The 17,256-nt window shown below is 42.0% G+C and overlaps 2 protein-coding genes across 25 annotated transcripts in view; one reads left to right on the forward strand and one right to left on the reverse strand.

The window, feature by feature from the left end:
* ASH1L (ASH1 like histone lysine methyltransferase) overlaps nucleotides 1–1,504 on the reverse strand; it is a 207,762-nt gene extending 206,258 nt beyond the window's left edge. For 4 of the 20 annotated variants that reach the window (XM_086393212.1, XM_086393196.1, XM_086393207.1 and 1 more), the window contains exons 1-2: nucleotides 1,094–1,155; nucleotides 492–631 (exon numbers count right to left, since the gene is read on the reverse strand). The gene's annotated coding sequence lies outside the window, so the exon portion shown is untranslated. Of the gene's footprint in view, nucleotides 1–376; nucleotides 632–885; nucleotides 1,156–1,385 lie in introns of those variants that run through there. The other 16 variants (XM_086393214.1, XM_086393206.1, XM_086393199.1 and 13 more) reach the window with 9 other exon arrangements.
* Nucleotides 377–17,256, forward strand: part of DAP3 (death associated protein 3) — a 41,452-nt gene continuing 24,572 nt past the window's right edge. The window contains exons 1-2 of one of the 5 annotated variants that reach the window (XM_086393247.1): nucleotides 1,539–1,700; nucleotides 3,512–3,804. In XM_086393247.1, the coding sequence (XP_086249373.1) occupies nucleotides 3,770–3,804 (35 nt within the window). In that variant the 5' untranslated portion in view covers nucleotides 1,539–1,700; nucleotides 3,512–3,769. Of the gene's footprint in view, nucleotides 623–750; nucleotides 1,701–3,511; nucleotides 3,805–17,256 lie in introns of those variants that run through there. The other 4 variants (XM_086393246.1, XM_086393249.1, XM_086393245.1 and 1 more) reach the window with 4 other exon arrangements.

Consider the following 17,256-nt stretch of genomic DNA (forward strand, 5'->3'; position numbering starts at 1 on the left):
AAAACATGTCTTTCAATGCCCAAAGCAACAAGCAACATTTATTAAACTTGCGAAACTGAGATCATCCTGTAGTCCCTACATACACTTCAGCATGTCAGAGACACCACAGATCTGACCGTACGGAAAATCTTGCCTCCTGCCACTTTTATCCCTTAAACGAAACAAACAGGACTATGGGGGATGCTCCAATCCCTCCTCCACGAGACACAAACTAACCTGTCAGGGGCACCGCCGACTCCGCCTCCACTCGCGTACTTTCCCGCCCCCTCCCCCAGGCAGGAGCCCGCCTGTCAGGGACACCCCTTCACCCCCGCCGGGAGGGACTTCCCGGCGAGCTCAGGATCCCCTGCCCTCCCCTCCCCTCCCCCATCCTTACCGCCGCTCTCCCGGAGGTCCAGGTCCGGGAGATGACAGTAGCTCCCAGGAAGCCAGGGGCTGAGTCGCGGAGGAAGTACTTAGGCCCAGAGGCCTCCCCAGACGGTTCTACTCACCGTGTCAGAGGCCGAGGCCGAGGGAGATGAGAGTGCAGGGAAGTGGGGAAGAGGGGGCGGCCGCCACCAGGCTCCTCCGCTTCCCTTGGTCCACAGCGGATCCCTCCCGCTTGTCAGGAGGCGGCCAGCGGGTGAGCGGACTGGCGGAAATGCGAGAGAGGAGAGGGGAAAGGCGTGGGGCTAAGCGGGGGAAACTGAGGGGAGGCGGGTCCCGCAACCGAGACGGGGATCTTCTCCCCCTCCGCAAAGCGAACCCAAAATGGCGGCGGGAGCGGCGGCGGCAGAGCGGCGGCGGCGGCAGCTCCTTGGGAGGGAGGGAGCGAAGGGCGCCTCGTGCCCCCCCACCTCCCACTCCTCCCTCCTCGCGTTTTCCCCCTTCGTCCTCCCCCCTCACCCGACTCGGGCGGCGGAGCGCGCACGCCCGCCCGCACGCGCCAGAGTGTATCTGGGCTTGTCGCTCGCTGCTCCCACCAACCACCGCCTTCGGCCGCCTTGCGCGCCCGCCAGCCAGTACGCACTCCCTCTGGGGCGCCTTGTGGCACAGTCCTCCCCTTCCCCTCGGCCCCTGTCAAGCCAGCTCTGGCGCGGGCCCTCACGCGTACCTTCAGCAGCGCGAGCCCAAGCCTCCTCCTCCACCTCCTCTCCTCTCCTCCCCCCCTTCCCCGCCCCCACTGCCACCAACCGCCGCCACGGCCGCCGCGGCCTCCTCCTCCTCCGGCCCCCCCGACATACCCTCCACCCCTCACGCGTGCGCCTCCCACAATCCCCCCCGCTGGACTGTTCCATTCCCGTTGGCTGTAGAAGCGGGGGAGAAGACGACAGGCGAAGCGGGCAAAGCTTGCCGTTAGGACACGAATTACCGCGAGCGACGGAGAGAAACCTGTGGCTATTTACCTCGCTGGCCGCGGCGCCCTGGCGCCGCAGCTTCCTTTTCTGGCCTCGCCCTGGCCGCGGCGAGCGGGTCGGGGGCGGCCTAGCGCCCCTTCGCTGGCGGGTGGTTGGAGGCTGCGGCGGCTGCGCATTAAGCAGCTTCCTGCCTTACGACCCGAGCTTACTTCTCCGCTGCGGGACGCGCGGCGTGGAGACAGCGCTTGACAGTGTCTGCCGTTTGCCGGGCCGGGGGAGCTGGTTTGTGACTCGGTGAGGAAATGGACCGGCACGGGGGTTATACCCATGAGGGAAAGGAGCGGGACTCTGAACCTCCATGAGGTAGGGAGTGAGACCGGTAGGGCCGGCGACCCTCCTTAGGGGGCTTCCCTTTGGGCTCTGTGTTGCGGACCTAGGACCCAGGAAAGAACGCACTCAGTGGTCGACTTTTTCTTTTTTATTTAAACCCAGCTTAAATTTCTCGAGTTTCACACTACTGTTTATATGCAGTGATGTTTTTTGTGCATTTTTACGCATTCCTCGTGGGTGGATGATGAATGGATGATGTATTTTCAACCTCATTAGGCAGCCTGGTTGGGGAATAAAGATACCATATGTATCAAATTCAGGTCTGGACTCCATCTGCCGTGTCTTATGTGTCCTTCAGAAAGTTATTTTTCTTAGTTCTTTGTCAACAAGAAACGAAAAATTGAACATGGAAATTAGTGAGCCCCTAATCTGCCTTCAGGGTTGATGTGCGATGAAATACGTGTAGAGTCAAATTAACTCCTAGGTACAGGGAAAGTGCAGTGTTACGTTATCGTTAACGGTGATGTTGATAAATTGGTAGTTTGTGTCCTATTCTTCCAAATCGTTAATAAAACAATGCAAATCTAGGTCTATCAGATTTCCATAGTTACTGATACTTGTGTCTCAAAGCTCTGCATGAACATTTACTTTTTCTTGATTGAATTCAAAAGAATTATGGACTATTAAAAGCCACAAGTAATTCCAAAGCTCTCTTCTAGTAATCTTTTGTTTCACCTTGTAGGCAAAGCCGAATACATGAGGCAAGGGATCCACTTAGGTTTCCCTTTTCCTTCACATCTGTGGACTTCTAGGGATCTGGCAATGGTTTCAAAATCACTGTACTAGATTAATCTCAAAGGCCATTCAAGCTCTAAAGTTAGACACTCCTAAATTTCCTCTTTACCATATTTCAATCTGTGAGTCTGGTTTTGTTTGCTTGCTTGCTTTTTTTTTTTTTTTAAAGGGAAATTCACCTCAGTTACCTCACTCTATATTTGCTTTTCCTAACCTTAAGTCCGAACTTTTTCATGGAGCTGTTCAGGAGCCGTTGATCTTTTTTAATTGTGCCATGTATGCAAGTGTGTTGCTCTACTAAAAGCGTTTTAAATTTGTTGTCAGGAGCTATGTCTAACATTTCTTTTATATTCTTTGGTAGTTTAGTGTAAAGCAAGTCATGGAAATGTTGAAATGAATTTTAGATACTTAAAATATTAGAAGGGAAAGAAAATTAACATTTGTGAAATACTATGCCAGGAGAACTTGCGTTCCTGTTTAATCCTTAAAATAAACAACACTTTGAAATAGATCATATTATCCCCATTTTACAGATGAGAAGCCTGAGGCTCAAAAAAGTCAGATAACTATCTTTAGACTTTAGTTTGCCTGGCTCTTAAAAATGTAACTTTTTTCACTATATCACATTGCCTTCACAGTAAATTTGTTTTTAGCAACATAATTGCATATGCTACAAAGGAAAAAAACACTTCTAATACAATTCCACTACACCTGTATATAAAGAGAGTTACTTATAGTCTCTGCCTTTAACTTACTTCTGGTAACTGCACTTCATGAATTGCCCATTAAGTATAGACAGATAAGATAGTATTCAATTCTTTTATGTATGCCCCCAGTGCCTACCAGAGACTAAAATATATTAAGTGCTCAATAAAATGACCTTATTGAATGAATGAACCTTGAATTATTTGAACTAAGGAAAGTATGGAAAACAGAATAATGGTTCCGCGAAAGATGTCTGTGTTGTAATCCCTGGAAGCAGTAAATGTGTTATATTACATGGCAAAAGAAAATTAAGGATACTTACTAATCAGCTAATCTGAAAATAGGGAGATTACCCTGAATCATCTGGTAACCCCGCTGCAATTACAAGAGTTCTTGAAAGATGGAAGAGGAAGACCAAAGAGTCAGTGTCAGAGTGATGCAGGAGGACATAGACCTGACCAGCTGCTGCAGGCAGGCTTTGAAGATGAAGGGCAACCTCCAAAACCTAGAGAAGTCAAGAAAACATTCTCTACTGCAGCACCCAGAAAGAACACAGTCCTGCTGACACTTTGATTTTGGACTTTTAAACCACAGAACTCTAGATGACAAATTTATGTTGTTTTATTATTATCACCAGGTTTGTGGCAATTTGTTACAGTAGCAATAGGAAACACAGAAAGGGGGCCAAATCACAACTACCTCCAGAGTACTTTGCCTTGGATGATGGTTTTGTATTTTAATTTAAAAGAGGGTAAGATTTAACTGAAAGTGGCTCAGACGGTAAAGCGTCTGCCTGCAGTGCGGGAGACCCGGGTTCGATCCCCGGGTTGGGAAGATCCCCTGGAGAAGGAAATGGCAACCCACTCCAGTACTCTTGCCTGGAAAATTCCATGGGCTGAGGAGCCTGGTGGGTTACAGTCCATGGGGTCGCAAAGAGTCAGACATGACTGAGCGATTTCACTTCACTTCACTTCACTTTCTTTAAGCATAGTGAGAGGCCCTCAGCAAAACCGCCTAGATTTCCAGAGTTTCCCTACTGCTCTGCTTCTGGCATCAGTCCTCAAGCTGTAAATAGACAGTTGGGCTCTATGCTATTGCTGTACAGCAGCAGTCTTAGCTAAGCTGAGCTCAGATTTCCCCACTAGAATAGAAGTAATTAAACATTTATCTCATAATACTTCCTTGCTGGGATGTTGCAGCAGGGAAAGGTGGAATGCAGATTAGCAAGAAAAGCTTTTCAGTGTACACTTTTTAAAAAATATTTATTTATTTGGCTTCGTCTGGTCTTAGTTGTGGCACATCGGCTCTCTAGTTTCGGCTCACCGGCTACCCCAAGATGTGTGGGATCTTAGTTCCCTGACCAGGGATCAAATCTGAGTTCCCCACATTACAAGGCAGATTCTCAACCACTGAACCACCAGGGAAATCCTGATGTACACTTTTAAAATAAAGTTTCAGACATTTAAAAATACAACCTACTGGAGCATCATCAGGGTTAACTTTACACTTGACAAGTTATGGTAAATACTATAAAAATATAGAGCTTCAAACTCTTATATAAGTAAAATATATATATATGTATGTATATATGTATATAATAGTCCATAAATAATTTTCTATTTACCAAGGGAGGAACTCTGCAATTTTTGTTTGGGTACCATGATTTTAAACTCATGCTTCAGGTAATCGCCTTTTAGCAAAGTAGAAATGTACACTCCCCACTGCCTGGGTTCAAAGCCTGACTCTTTTACTTGGTAGCTATGCAAACTTGGGTAGAAACTAGTTGGTCATAGTAATAACCCATTTTTTTCAAGTAATTTAATCCTTTTAAGAATCCTGTATGTAAATACTACTGTTTTCTCCGTTTTAGAAATGAGGAAACAGACAACACAAAGTTTAAGTAACTTGCTTAAGGTCACACAACTATTAAGTAGGAGAGCCCCATTTCAAATCCTAGAAGTTAGATTCTTTTTTTTTTAAGAAGTTATTCTTGAGTCCATGTTTTTAACTATTCTGCCATACTTGCCACTTTATCTTTGTAAGTTGGAGATAATAATATTTATGTCATAGAATTGTTTTGAAAATACACAGAGTTAATTTACATAAAGCACTCAGACCAGTGCCTGATCTACAGAAAATGTTCAGTAAATGTTAGCTGTCGCTATTGTGGTTGCTCTGGGTTGTTTTGTTTTTTGAACCCTAGATGTTCTCCTCTGTACTTTATTTAGTAGCTGGAAGAAAATGAACATCAAAGCAGATGTGCCTTATTCCTGTTTTTCCCAGTACAGCCCTTGTATATTTTTTATATGTTGGTATTTTAAATTGCTCTTAGCTTGGTAAATGGTATATTACCAAAGGAAGGAAAGATGTCTGGAAAACACTACTATAGTCCTTGCCCTTGTTTTACAGATAGGAAACTTGGGCTCACAGAGTAAAGGAAAAAAAAAAAAAAGATGTTTTTACAAGCTTGAAACAATGTTATTTTTCCTGTGAAGAATGGTACATGAGAAGTACCCTTGTGAGAAACCTGAGGGTTTCCCAAACCTTGCCAGGGTAGATTTAGATGTGTTGTTGGGATGGGGCCCCACTGTTTATTTTCTTTAACCTCAGCCTAACACAATTGGATGCAGCAGGATTTTTCTAAACAGAGTAATATAATTCATGCAGAAAAGCTGTTTGTTAGCTTTAAAGGATTCATTAGGGGTTTGTTGATTTAATATTTTTTAATTTACTTTCTCCCTGGGTGATAGCAACATGGCTCAGAGGTCAAAAAGTATAAAAGACACTACACTCTCTCTTCCTGCCCCCACAAGAACCCATTTCCTTTCCCTAAAGGCAAACAGGATTATCAATTTTTGTATATCCTTCAAAATATTTACCTTTTTACAAACAAATTGGATAGATTTTCCCCTTTTGTACATAAATGATAGCTGCTGTATACCTTGTTCTGCATTTTGTTTTTGGTTTGTTTTCCACTTACTGTATGTTAGAGATTTTTTCCTCATTAATATGGAGAGAACGTTTAGGATTGTTTTGTTTCTAAACAGCTGCATAGTATTCCATGGTATGGATATGCTGAATTAGACTCTTTCCATTCTTGCAATATTAGAAACAATGTTGCAGTGAATAATCTCCAAGAAGCAAATTTTTCCTATAGGACTCAAGATTTAGAACACTTTTTCTCAATCTTGGCACTGCTTAAATTTGGGACTGAATAATTCTTTGTTGTGGGAGCCTCTCCTGTGCATTACAGAATGCTTAACAGAAACCCTGGCCTCTCAATTCACTAGATGCCAGGAGCACCTCTCCCCCAAGTTGTGACAACCAAACTCCTATCAGACATTGCCGGGTGTTTCATAGGGGACCAAGTTGCTGGTTTAGAAAAAAAGATTCCTAGGACTTCCCCAGTGGTCCAGAGGTTAGGACTCCACATTCTTAATGCAGGGGTCATGGATTGAGTCCCTATGCCTGGTCAGGGAACTAAGATTGCGCATGCTACATGACATGGCAAAAAAAAAAGTAAATGAAAAAGAATTACTGATCATTGGGAAATCAGTCTAGTTTCAATAGAGAAAAAGTTATGGCAGATTAATGTATCATCTTTTGTCAGAATTCCATGAATGGTAAACCAAAATAATGACATTTTATATATATATATATCTTCATTAATATAAGACATTTGATAATCTCATGGCTTTTTGGAGAAATATGTACTGAATGCTGAATTGGTTATATAACCATACCCAGAGACTACCTGTTCTTAAATGGGTTGAAATTCCCTTAACCATTGACATCTATGCAGTGGTTCTCACTCTTAGCTGCACATTGGAATCAGTGAGGTAACTCTAATACCTATGAAATACCTATGTCTGAATCTCACTAATAGACATTGTGGTTTAATTGGTCTGAGATACACTCTGGATAGCAGAGTTTTAATTATACTCAGATGATTCTAATGTGCAGCCACCATTGGAAACCAGTGATCTAGGCTATGCTACAAAACTCTTCAGATAACTGTATCGTATTAAATTGTTACTTGAATGAAATAGCTGAGGATATATTTTTCAAATTTATAATTTTCACACAATTTTTAAAGGATAGGTAATATGTTGGTGATAGATTTCAGAAAAACATTCAGATCTCCATATGGAGGATCCTGAATTGGAACCTATAACAGGAAGAGTACATTATCAAAAAAGTTTGCAAAATCCAAATAAAGTCCATGGTTTAGTGAATAGTATTGTAACTATTAATTTCTTAATTTTGATCATTGTGCTATGGGCATGTAAGATGTTAACATTAGGAGAAGTTGGATGAAGGGTGTAGGAAACTCTTTCTACTATCTTTGCTGTTCTTTTGGCCCAAAGTTTTTAAAAATGAAAACTAAAAAACTATTACAAATGTTTATCCCTTGCAACTACCTGTGTGACTCAAGTTTCTAGTATTATGCATACAAAATAAAGTCAAATTTCATCTGATGCTGAAACTGATATGAAAACTGCAACTCTATTCAATAATTTCTGGTTTGGAATTTTATCAAAACAATTTTGGGCTTCCCAGGTGGCTTAGTGGTAAAGAATCTGCCTGCCAAGCAGGAGACACAGGTTTGATCCCTGGATCAGGAAGATCCCCTGGAGAAGGAAAGGGCAACCCACTCCAGTATTCTTGCCTGGGAAACCCCATGGACAGAGGAGCCTTGGCAGACTACTGTCCAGGGTTACAAAAGAGGCAGACATGACTCAGTGACTAAACAACAACAAAACAACTTTTAGTTCTCATTGATTAACTTTATAACTAAATTTTTTTAAGTTGTAAAGTTTCAAAAACTTTCATTAATGTAGATAATATTGACAAAGTTTCAAAACAATTAAATTTTAATAATTCAGTTATTCTTAGAAAGTGAAAGTGAAGTCACTCAGTCGTGTCTGACTCTTTGCGACCCCATGGACACCAGGCTCCTCCATCCATGGGATTTTCTAAGCTAGAGTACTGAAGTGGGTTGCCATTTCCTTCTCGGGGAATCTTCCCGATCCAGGGATCGAACCCAGATCTTCCACATTGTAGAAAGATGCTTTGCCTTCTGAGCCACCAGGGAAGTCCAGTTATTCTTAACTAAGGTCAAAATCAACAAATAGCTGCACAAATAAAGTGTTGAGGCTACCTAGGAAGAAAAATGGTATAGTGATGAGGAATATTTACTCTCAATTCCAATAACCATGTTTAGATCCAAGCTTCTCCATTTTTTAACAGTACAGTGGTTTCCACTTGTTAGAAAAATTGTAATTTTGCAGCAAAAGTGAAAATGAAAGTCATTCAGTTGTGTCCGACTCTTTGCGACCCCATGGTCTAATTTTACAGATCCTCCCACAAAGCGGTGAAGTCTCCTTCCTACCATTTGAACCCAACCTGGACTATATGCGTGTGCTCGGTTGCTCAGTCATGTCCGACTCTTTGCGGCCCCATGGACTGTAAAAACACAGGACACCATACCTGTAACTTACATAACTGTCCGTGTGCACTCAGTCGAGTCCGACTCTTTGCAGTCCTATCAACTGTAGCCTGGCAGGCTCCTCTGCCCATGGAATTTTCCAGGCAAGAATACAGGAGTGGGGTGCCATTTCCTACTCCAGGGGATCTCCCCAACCCAGGGATTGAACCCTGGTCAAGTTGGCCTATCATGGTCTGCAATAGAATGCAACAGTCTTCACTGGTCTGAGCCAGATTTGAAGGGGTCTTAAGTGTTTTAGTTCTCTTGGACTGTTGCTCCTGCTGGGACAAGTCCAGGCCACTCTGCAAAGAAGCTGAGAGACAGTGTACAGTAGACTCAGTCATCCTAGTTGAGACTAACCTCAGATGCATGAGGAAGTACTTCAAAGATAGCCAGATCTGGTCCAGAGCAAGGGAAGTAACCAGCTTGTAGCTGTAGACTTCGCAGTGATAATAGTTATTGTTTTAAACCACTGAGTTTTGGGGTAGTTTGTTCAGCAGCAGCAACTGATAAATGCTTCAGAGGCTGCTGTGATGCTAAAATAACGTAAAGCATATAATATATAGTAGTACATTGTCTGGCATATAGTAGTCACTGCATCTTAGCTTCTATTTTTGGTTATTTTAATATGGCTAGAACAATATTTTTTTTAATAACAGCTTTATTGAGGTTGACATACTATAATTCATGTACTTCTGAGTTAAACTCAGTGTCTTTAAAGTTTACAGTTCAGTCAGTTTTTAGTATATTCACAGAGTTGCATAAACATTACTACTGTCTAATTTTAGAACATTTTTATTACCCCGAAAGTACCCACCGGTAGTCAGTCTCCATTCTCCCCTCTCCCAGCTCTGGCACCCACTAATGGAATGTTTTGTCTCAGTAGATTTGCCCATTGTGAACATTTCATATCATTGGAAGCATACTACATTTGATCTTTTGTGACAGACTTCGTTCCTTTTGTTTAAAGGTTCATCCATGTTGTAACATGTATCAGAGCTTCATTGCTTATTTACTGAATAATGTTCCATTGAATGACTGCACCACATCTGTTTATCAGTTAATGGACATTTGGATTGTTTCTAGATTTTGGCTATTATGAATTACGCAGTTGTGAGCATTTCCACACAAATGGCAATGTGTGCAAATGTTTTCATTTCTCTTGGGTATATAACTAGGGGAAGGTCATTTGGTAAATCCGTTAAAACTTTTGAGGAAATGACTAACAGTCAAAGTGACTGAGCCATTTTACAATCCTAGCAGCAATGTATAAGGATTCCGGTTTTCCTGCATCCTCTTCAATGCTTGTTATTGTCTGTTCTTTTTGATTTTAGCTATCCTTGTGAGTGTGAAGTGGTATCACATTGTATTTTTTTTTAATTAATTTATTTGAAGTTAAAAGACACTTGCTCCTTGGAAGAAAAGCTGTGACAATCTAGACAGTGTATTAAAGAGCAGACATTACTTTGTCAGCAAAGGTCCATATAGTCAAAGCTACGGTTTTTCCAGTAGTCATGTATGAATATGAGAGTTGGACCATAAAGAAGGCTGAGCACTGAAGAATTGATGCTTTTGAACTATGGTGCTGGAGAAGACTCTTGAGAGTCCCTTGAACTGCAGGGAGATCAAACCAGTCAATCCTAAAGGAAATCAGCCCTGATATTCATTGGAAGGGCTGATGGCTGAAGCTGAAGCGCCAATATTTTGGCCATCTGATGCAAAGAACTGACTCTTTGGAAAAGACTCTGATGCTAGGAAAGATTGAGGGCAGGAGAAGAAAGGGGCAACAGAGGATGAGATGTTTGCATGGCATCATCAACTCAAGGGACATGAATTTGAGCAAATTCTGGGAGATAGTGAAGGACAGGGTAGCCTGGCGTGCTACAGTCCATGGGGTTGCAAACAGTCCAACACGACTGAGCGACTGAATAACAACAAAATTTATTTGGCTGCACTGGGTCTTGGTCACATGGGATCTTTTGTTGTACACACATGGGCTCTCGAGTAGTGGTGCACAGGCTTAGTTGCTCTGAGCCATGCAGGATTTTAGTGCCCTGACCAGGGATAGAATCCATGCTCCCTGCATTGCAAGGTGGATTTTTAACCACTGGACCAGGGAAGTCCTATATCACATTGCGTTTCTGATTTGTATTTTCCTAGTAGTGTTGAGAGTCCTTTCATGTGCTTAATGGTCATCGTATATCTTCTTTGGAGAAACATCTGTTTAAGTTCTTGGACCATTTTTGAGTTACGTTTTCTTTTTATTGCTCAGTTCTTTGTATAGGGATATACAGATATATAATCAGATATATTATATCTTTATCAGATACATAATTTGCAAATCTTTTCTAACGTTCTGTGGGTTTTTTATTTTCTTTGTTTTGTTGTGTTTTGTTTGTTTCTCTCTTTTTTTTGGCTGATTTTTTTTTGCTGATTACCCCACCAGAGATCAAACCTGGCTCTGGCTATGAAAGCACTTATTCCTAACCACTGAACTGCTGAGGAATTATCTGTCTTGATAGTATGCTTTGAAGCAGAACTTTTTAATTTTGATGAAGCCCAAGTACCTATTTTTATTTTTCTTATTTGAGCTTTTGGCATCATTAAGAAACCATTGCGTAATCCAAAGTCCCAGAGATATACTCTTGTATTCTTAGAAAAAAATAGTTTTATAGTTTTAGCACTTCCATTTAGGTCTGTAATCTATTTTGAGTTAATTTTTGTATGTGATGTGAGCTAGGTGTCATAATTTCATTCTTTTACATGTGAATATTCTGCTGTCCCACCATTTCTTGACTGTTCTTGCTCGCATTGGATTTTCTTGGCACTCATGTTAAAAATCAGCTGACTGTGGTATAAGAGTTTATTACTGAATTCTCAACCCTGTTCAATTTATCTGTAGGCATATAGGTGAGACATAAGATCTATAGGCATATGCTCATACCATAACTTTTGAAATCAGGAATGTAAGCCCTCCAACTTTTTTTTTTCAAGGTTTTATAGGCTATTCTGAGTTCATTACATTTTCATATGAATTTTGAGATCAGCTTGACAATTTCCATTAAAAAGGCTGCTGGGATTTTGCTAGATAATAATATTTGTTTTATAACCACTGGGGGCTCAGATGGTAAAGAACCTGCCTGCAGTGCAGGAGACCCAGGTTCGATCCCTGGGTCAGGAAGATCCCCTGGAGAAGGAAATGGCAACCCTCTCCAGTATGCTTGCCTAGAAAATCCCACGGACAAAAGAACCTGTCAGGTGACAGTTCCGAGGGTCAGAAAGAGTCGGACATGACTGAGTGACTAACACTAGGACTTAGGAATATTTGTTTAAAAAAGAAAGAACTGATGATATTGGCGAGCTGTACTCTCAATGAAACAATGGTGCTACAGAACAACAAAGTAGTTACTCTCAAAAATATAAAATCTAGAAACAGTAGGTGATAGCTGAAAAGTATTGGTGAGTAATGTAAAGGACCTGTATGATGATTGCTTTGAGAAACTGAAAACAGTTACCCAGGAGAAGATAAAATAGGGGACATAACTACCTTCGATTTATTGTGTGAAAGGTGGCTTGTAAAACCAAATAGAAAGACTGGTATAGTGGATTGAAAGCTACAAGGAGACGTTTTACCTCAGATTGTGAAAGAACTTTCCATAAAAGCTGAAAAGTTTCCATATGGACTGCTTAGTGCGTTCCCCATCAGTGGAAATGCTCAGGCACTTGGTAATTGACAATACAGTGTATGCAGTGGCTGATGGGAAAGAACGCAGAGTCACACACGGGTTTGAATGCTAGAACTGTCACTTCTAGGCTATATACCTTCAGGCAAGTTAGTCTATCCATCCCTGTTTTCGTGTGCACTTAATAGTGTCTACTTCATAGGATTGTGTTGTCAGACAGTGCCTATAAATTGCTTAATACAGTGCCTGTTTCTGGAAAAAAAGAAAAACTGGTAATAAGATCATTGTAGTATTAATTCAGTTCTGAATGAGCTCTGTACGAAGTAGATCACCTTAACCTTAAGAATTTATGGTTCTCTTTACACAAAACCTGTAAACAAATGTTTAATTGCAGTTTATTCGTAATAGCCAAAACCTGGACCTTCAGTGGATGAATAAACAGTTTATGAATAAACATTCATACCATGGAATAGTACTCAGGATTAAAAGAACAAACTATTGGGGCATGAGTTTGATCGCTGGTCAGGGAATTAAGATACCAAATGCTGCACAAGATCCCACAAGCTGTGTAGCATGGCCAAAAAAAAGTTTTTAAAATAGAAGAAGAAACTATTGGTACATGTAACACACAGCCCAAATGAATCTCCAGAAAATTATGGTGACTGGAAAAAGCTGGTAGTAAAAGGTTGCATATAGTATGATTTCATTTATGTAACATTCATGAAAGGACAAAATTATAGAAACAGAACAGATTAGTTGTTGTCATGGTTAAGGAGTGGGAAGGCTGTGAAAGGGAAGTGCAGGAGGCTATATAAGGGCTGCCTGAGGGATCCTTAAAGTGATGGAAAAGTTTTGTGTTTTGACTGTGTTTGTGTCAGTATCTTGGTACTATATTGTACTATAGTTTTGCAAGGTGTTACCATTGGAAGAAACTGGGTAAAGGATACATTGTTGTTGTGTTAGATGCTCAGTCGAGTCTGACTCTTTGGGACCTCCTGAACTGTAGCCTGCAGGGCTCCTCTGTCCATGGGATTTCCCAGGCAAGAATATTGGAGTGGATTGCCATTCCTTTCTCCAGGGGATCTTCCTGATCCAGGGATCGAACCTGGGTCTACCAAATTGCAGGCAGATTCTTTACCATCTGAGCCACAAGGACACGTGGAACAGTTAAGTTCAGTTCAGTTCACTCGCTCAGTCGTGTCCAACTCTTTGCCACCCCATGAATCGCAGCACGCCAGGCCTCCCTGTCCATCACCAACTCCTGGAGTTCACCTAGACCCACGTCCATCGAGGCAGTGATGCCATCCAGCCATCTCATCCTCTGTCGTCCCCTTCTCCTCCTGCCCCCAATCCCTCCCAGCATCAGAGTCTTTTCCAATGAGTCAACTCTTCGCATGAGGTGGCCAAAGTACTGGAGTTTCAGCTTCAACATCATTCCCTCCAAAGAAATCCCAGGGCTGATCTCCTTTAGAATGGACTGGTTGGATCTCCTTGCAGTCCAAGGGACTCTCAAGAGTCTTCTCCAAACACCACAGTTCAAAAGCATCAATTCTTCGGCGCTCAGCCTTCTTCACAGTCCAACTCTCACATCCGTACATGACCACAGGAAAAACCATAGCCTTGACTAGACGAACCTTTGTTGGCAAAGTAATGTCTCTGCTTTTGAATATGCTATCTAGGTTGGTCATAACTTTCCTTCCAAGGAGTAAGCCTCTTTTAATTTCATGGCTGCAGTCACCATCTGCAGTGATTTTGGAGCCCCCAAAAATAAAGTCTGACACGGTTTCCACTGTTTCCCCATCTATTTCCCATGAAGTGGTGGGACCAGATGCCATGATATTCGTTTTCTGAATGTTGAGCTTTAAGCCAACTTTTTCACTCTCCACTTTCACTTTCATCAAGAGCGTTTTTAGTTCCTCTTCACTTTTCTGCCATAAGGGTGGTGTCATCTGCATATCTGAGGTTATTGATATTTCTCCCGGCAATCTTGATTCCAGCTTGTGCTTCTTCCAGTCCAGCGTTTCTCATGATGTACTCTGCATAAAAGTTAAATAAACAGGGTGACAATATATAGTGTTGACAAACTCCTTTTCCTATTTGGAACCAGTCTGTTGTTCCATGTCCAGTTCTGATGTTGCTTCCTGGCCTGCATACAAATTTCTCAAGAGGCAGATCAGGTGGTCTGGTATTCCCATCTCTTTCAGAATTTTCCACAGTTTATTGTGATCCACACAGGCTTTGGCATAGTCAATACAGCAGAAATAGATGTTTTTCTGGAACTCTCTTGCTTTTTCCATGATCCAGCGGATGTTGGCAAGTTGATCTCTGGTTCCTCTGCCTTTTCTAAAACCACCTTGAACATCAGGAAGTTCACGGTTCACGTATTCCTAAAGCCTGGCTTGGAGAATTTTGAGCATTACTTTACTAGCGTGTGAGATGAGTGCAATTGTGCGGTAGTTTGAGCCTTCTTTGGCATTGCCTTTCTTTGGGATTGGAATGAAAACGGACCTTTTCCAGTCCTGTGCCCACTGCTGAGTTTTCCAAATTTGCTGGCATATTGAGTGCAGCACTTTCACAGCATCATCTTTCAGGATTTGGAATAGCTCCACTGGAATTTCATCACCTCCACTAGCTTTGTTCGTAGTGATGCTTTCTAAGGCCCACTTGACTTCACATTCCAGGATGTCTGGCTCTAGGTCAGTGATCACACCATCGTGATTATCTGGGTCGTGAAGATCTTTTTTGTACAGTTCTTCTGTGTATTCTTGCCATCTCTTCTTAATATCTTCTTCTGTTAGGTCCATACCATTTCTGTCCTTTATCGAGCCCATCTTTGCATGAAATGTTCCTTTGGTAGCTCTGATTTTCTTGAAGAGATCCCTAGTCTTTCCCATTCTGTCGCTGAAGAAGGCTTTCTTATCTCTTCTTGCTATTCTTTGGAATTCTGCATTCAGATGTTTATATCTTTCCTTTTCTCCTTTGCTTTTCGCTTCTCTTCTTTTCACAGCTATTTGTAAGGCCTCCCCAGACAGCCATTTTGCTTTTTTGCATTTCTTTTCTATGAGAATGGTCTTGATCCCTGTCTCCTGTACAGTGTCACGAACCTCATTCCATAGTTCATCAGGCACTCTATCTATCAGATCTAGGCCCTTAAATCTGTTTCTCACTTCCATTGTATAATCATAAGGGATTTCATTTAGATCATACCTGAATGGTCTAGTGGTTTTCCCTACTTTCTTCAATTTAAGTCTGAATTTGGCAATAAGGAGTTCATGGTCACATTCACATTATTGTGCAGCCGTCACACCCTTCATCTCCATAACTCTTTTCATCTTATACCATGAGGAAACCGGTCCTTTATCTGCCTTCCAATAACAATGTGATTAATTTGTGTGCTGCAAATCAGCACTCAAAGAATATGAAAAAACTGAAAGGAGAAATCTTTACTCAATTTTTTCGTAGTATTAGTGGCTTTGAGCCTTTTTTTTTAAGTGCCCTGATTTGTATATATCTTGGAATGTAGATTCAAGGGATTAGATCTAATAGAGTACCTGAAGAACTATGGACAGAGGTTTGTAACATTGCATAGGAAGCAGTGATCAAAACCATCCCCAAGAAAAAGAAATGCAAAAAGGCAAAATGGTTGTGTGAGGAGGCCTTACAAATAGCTGAGAAAAGAAGAGAAGCTAAAAGCAAAGGAGAAAAGGAAAGATATACCCATTTGAATGCAGAGTTTCAAAGAATAGCAAGGAGAGATAAGAAAGCCTTAATAAGTAATCAGTGCAAAGAAATAGAGGAAAGCAATAGAATGGGAAAGTCCTTTTCAAGAAAATTAGAGATGCCAAAGGAACATTTCATGCAAAGATGGGCATAATAAAGGACAGATGCGGTATGGATCTAACAGAAGCAGAAGATATTAAGTAGAGGTGGCAAGAATACACAGAAGAAGTATACAAAAAAAAAATCTCAATGACCCAGATAACCATGATGGTGTGATCACTAGAGCCAGACATCCTGGAGTGTGAGGTCAAGTGGGCCTTAGGAAGCATCGCTATGAACAAAGCTAGTGGAGGTTATGGAATTCCAGCTGAGTTAATTCAAATCCTAAAAGCTGTTAAAGTGCTGCGCTCAATATGCCAGCAAATTTGGAAAACTCAGCAGTAGCCACAGGACTGAAAAAGGTCAGTTTTCATTCCAGTCCCACAGAAGGGCAATGCCAAAGGACGTTCAAACTACTGCACAATTGTGGTCATTTCACATGCTAGCCGGAGAAGGCAATGGCACCCCACTCCAGTACTCTTGCCTGGAAAATCCCATGGACGGAGGAGCCTGGTAGGCTGCAGTCCATGAGGTCGCTAAGAGTCGGACAAGACTGAGTGACTTCACTTTCACTTTTCACTTTCATGCACTGGAGAAGGAAATGGCAACCCACTCCAGTGTTCTTGCCTGGAGAATCCCAGGGATGGGGGAGCCTGGTGGGCTGCCGTCTATGGGGTCACACAGAGTCAGAAACGACTGAAGGACTTAGCAGCAGCACATGCTAGCGAAGTAATGCTCAAAATTCTCCACTTGGCTTCAGCAATACGTGAGCCGAGAATTTGCAGATGTTCAAGCTGGATTTAGAAAAGGCAGAGAAACCAGAGATTAAATAGAAAAAGCAAGAGAATTCCGGAAAAACATCTACTTCTTCATTGACTACACTAAAGCCTTTGACTGTGTGGATCACAACCAACTGTGGAAAATTCTTAAAGAGATGGGAATACCACAGCACCATACCTGCCTCCTTGGAAACCTGTATGCAGGTCAATAAGCAACAGTTAGAACAGGACATGGAACAACGGGCTGGTTCCGAATTGGGAAAGGAGTATGTTAAGGCTGTGTATTGTCACGCTGCTTATTTAACTTGTATGCCAGTTCA

Source organism: Bos grunniens, chromosome 3 (assembly GCF_055505025.1).
Source record: "Bos grunniens cultivar Pamir isolate PY7600 chromosome 3, Bosgru_T2T1.0, whole genome shotgun sequence".
NCBI classification, from domain to species: domain Eukaryota; kingdom Metazoa; phylum Chordata; class Mammalia; order Artiodactyla; family Bovidae; genus Bos; species Bos grunniens.